Source organism: Phalangium opilio, unplaced genomic scaffold, assembly GCF_054372755.1.
Source record: "Phalangium opilio isolate 3A_F unplaced genomic scaffold, DU_Popi_V2 ptg000039l_1, whole genome shotgun sequence".
Classification (NCBI taxonomy): Eukaryota; Metazoa; Arthropoda; class Arachnida; order Opiliones; family Phalangiidae; genus Phalangium; species Phalangium opilio.
The window spans coordinates 785469-789403 of NW_028324162.1; the positions used below are offsets into that span (position 1 = coordinate 785469).

A 3935-nucleotide genomic window follows, 5' to 3' on the forward strand; every position below is an offset into this window, starting at 1 on the left:
GTCAAAAACGTTTAATGAACACAATCAATTCCAATTAATTCGCGAATGTACGCGTCGTTATTTAAGCAAATGTAGAATAAATTATATAATTGTAGCTTACGCGTCAAGTTTTTGTCACGAAAGTTACAAAAATCTTCGAAAATGCTCAACTATACACGCTGCTAGGAAATTTTTTACACGGTCGTAATCATTGTGTGATATAGTACCGCGACTTACATAATGTTTCTGTTATATATCATTCATGCGTTTTACAATAGCTTCGTACATGCATTTAATAACTTTGGCTTGATCATTTAAAAGCTTGAAGTGAAATCTCATAAAACTAAATTTCTCGTTCAGTTTCCCTGCTTCGGCCTTTGTTAGAGTGTAGACGCTACCCTCGTTGAATACTATCTTCCCCTCCATAACGGTTATTTTTATTTTCAAGTTCAAGTAACAATAATTACCCCAGTCGCCAGTTTCCATAGCTGAATAGACCTCCGTCCACTCCTCCATAAATTCCTTCAAAACGTCTTCCGAGATGTGAGAATAGTTCCGTCCTTTTTTGTCAAAAGTAGGCTTGGCTCGTAACCATTGACCCCGAACACGGCAGAGCATTCAGCCCCTAGTCTAACACGGGCGTTCACGCGGTAATCTCCGATCTTGGTGGACATTCTTACGACAGGTCTTTACGGCTTCAAAGGTGGCAACAGAATGATCTTTATTGCGTGATTTTCTTGAGTGCGGGGTTGATAATTACACTGAGGGTTTATTGACTGGTGCTTTTCTTTTTTTACTGTCCTTTATTGGCCTCTCACCAGATGTTAGCTCCCTATAAGTTACTCAGGCTCCATAGGCGTAATGTATCCAGCGATTTCTTCTCATTTCGCCCGCGCGGGAAAAAATCCGAATGTTGCTCTCTCTCTTGTCGAAAAAAAATCCCGCTCGTACGGCTCCTCGACCTCGAGTCGTCGGCTGCTTTTTCACCAAGGGAGTGTTTTAGTCGTGAATGTTTATGTTTTAACAATTTAACATTAAAGGATAAAAGAAAGCTGCCTTAAAGAATTTTAGATTTTGGTATTTTTTGATTCTATGGTATGAAAAACTAATATTGAAATTTTTAGAAATTTTTTTAAAACCTTGAAAATGCTTAAAAAAACCTTTTTAAAAGACAAACTTTCGTCTGCTACAAAAATCTATGGGTCTAATGCATTTCAAAATTGAATTCGGTACGCGACCAATGAGCACTATCGTCACCTCGCGACCAATCAGAACTCAATACTACTCGGTAGAAGTAAATCTGGAAAAAACTCGCGTTTCTCCCTTGTTTCTGCTATCTGCTCTGCTTTGAAAATGTTAGAAGAAGAAGAAGAGCAACAAATGCCAGAAGCCTATGCTTTTGAGCCTTTATTGCAAGATTACGTCGGTCAATTTAACGACGAAGGAAATGATGTGGAAGTAAATATTGATATAAATGAAAATCGAATTGGAAACACAGATTGGTAAGTTTTTTGTTTGACATTTCTTACCAAGGCTTAACACTATAGCCAAGCCAGAAGGCTGTACTTGCTGCTATGTTATGTTTGTTAGGGTCAGTTTTCTAGGGTTTATGAACATGAACTAAACTTATTTACAGGTGCACGTGTGGTGAATGTAAAGCAATGGAGACGGGGAGAGAGAGCTTATGTTGCAAAGAAGTTGCAAGAATCCAAGCGAAGCTTGGTGACAACGTTTGTGCAACGTTACATGAATTTTTCCATCGCGTATGCCTGGATTATTATGTGCTGGATACAGCCATAGTTCGATATGTTGCTGAAACAAATGAAGAACATGATTATTCTCCAAGGTAAATATTTACTCCTGCATAAATAAATTTTATCTAAGATTATTAGCTTTTGGAAACTATAGGTCAATGATATAGTGTGCTCTCGGTGGAATATAATTTCTTTGGGCTTTAGGTTTGTTTTTAATAGGGTTATTATGTTCGAAAGAAATGTTATTTCCTCAACGAAACATTTTGGAATTACATAGGTGGGAAAAAGATACGATTTTAACAGGCTTAGAGTTGAAACGTTGGGGGGGGTGATGTTTCAGCTTCTTGACCCATAGGGAGCTAACAGTTCTGACCCTGAAACGTCACACCCTTCTATCTCTTACTGGAGTTTCATCCTCCCTAACGGTTGGAAACCGTATTCTACGCGCAAAAATGCCAACCAGAGAGGGGCTGCGTGACGTCAGACTATCTCTTCCCCCTAGCCAGTTGTTAGCTCCCTATAGGCTTGTTTCATTTTGAAATCATCTGATGTGAATTTGAAAGTAAAAATAATAGCTTCCAATTAACTTTCTCAGCCGTTTTAGATACATTGCTTATAGACAATTTGCAAGTGCCATTTGGCGTAAACTTCCTTGGCACACGAGAAAGGTTCTTCCGAGCTGTGTGGTCAATAAAATACGGCAAGAATTTCCTGATGATGTATATGTCGGTTTTAAAAACTACAATGAATAAATGTGTAAAATGTAAAATAATTTATAAATTGAGACTTATGTATGTTTATAACAATGTTAAATTTTAATTAAAGTGATTTCACAGCGAAAATGACATTTTGTTATTTATAAGGATAATGAAGAATTTGTGCCACTAAAACAATTTTTGTCAAGTTTTTTAATATCTTATTTGGCAAAGCGGCTTTTGTGTTGTTCAATAATATCGGTTTTAACCACACCTTCAGAGTGTTTTTGTGACAAAGTGCCAGGTGATAGACTAGGTGGAATTAAGCTGGCAATCGTTGTTGCGGTTGAAAAGGTGGTTACAGTTTCTTCTAAAAGTTTGTCTATATAATCTTCAGGAATAGAATTATTATTATTAAAGATAAAACCGGTCAAAACCATTTATGGCGGGAAAATCTTTCAAAACTACCTTAAAACACAGACATGAGGCATCACAGACCTGATCTATTACTATTAACCATATTGAGAGTTCATTTAAAATTAAAATTAATTTATTGACACTTAATTTTAATAATTTTAATAAAAATATTTCCTATGCGGCGCGCCGCGCATCCTGCTCTGCTAGACTGGTACTCATTCAATGGAGGGCACCATCCATAGTAGAGCCTGAGAGGAGAGAGAGCCCTGGTAGAGATAAATTTTTCTAGAAATGAAAGTAGAACTAGAAGTCTAAAACGCGCTTCTCTTAATTTTTCCAACTTTAGTTTTATCCAAAATAAACTAAGAAATCGGTTAGGTGTTGAAAAAGCTGCCAAGTTGGTTTTTTGTTACATCGTTAAAGGGAAGCATGAATCCCAATTGGTAATTTGTATAAAAAAAATTAAAAAGTGCATCTTGCAAACTCTACATTATTCTTGTTTTATTTAAAAACCCAAAAAAAAACTGGGAAAAATTGGTTTTTCCCAGGACGGTTTTAACCGGTTTTAACCATGGTGCGCGGACCTGGGGAAAACTAGCCAACCCAGTATAGCATTGTTTATCACTACCAAAACTTTCTTCGTTAAATAGTTTGTTAGGATGTTTGCCGCGAAATCTTTACCAAGGAGGGTCTCGTATCGTTCAGACGAGGCTGAATTTCTTATTGATTCATTAAAATTGGCTAAGATGTTTTCCTTTCGATGTTTTTCCAATTCAAGCATACGTTTTAAAGTAAAGCATCTCAACAACTCGAGGCACTGCTTGGCATTTGTCTTAAAATACAGGCGCATAAAGATAAAAATTGGACCCATCTACAAGGTATTCTACACCAGTCAATAAAAACATCACTATGAAATACAGTCTTAACACCTCTTTCGATTTTCTAAAACTAGGATATTACACTCAGTCTGTCTTATATGAAACCCCGTTAAAAGTACCTATGATTGATTAGAAAACGAACTTACGTCTGCCTTCTGTTTTAAGGCGTGTTCCAAACAGGCCAGTTGGAATGAAAAATCGCGTTGACGTTG

At 36.8% G+C, this 3935-nt stretch overlaps 1 protein-coding gene across 1 annotated transcript; it reads left to right on the forward strand.

Moving 5' to 3' along the window:
- Positions 1 to 1332: 1332 nt before the first annotated feature.
- LOC149680963 (P2X purinoceptor 7-like) lies at positions 1333 to 2575 on the forward strand. The gene is made up of 3 exons (XM_089834522.1): positions 1333 to 1481; positions 1616 to 1825; positions 2329 to 2575. Exons 1-3 carry the CDS (start codon positions 1333 to 1335, stop codon positions 2483 to 2485), a joined length of 516 nt encoding a protein of 171 aa, XP_089690648.1. The 3' UTR covers positions 2486 to 2575.
- The last annotated feature ends 1360 nt before the right edge of the window (positions 2576 to 3935 follow it).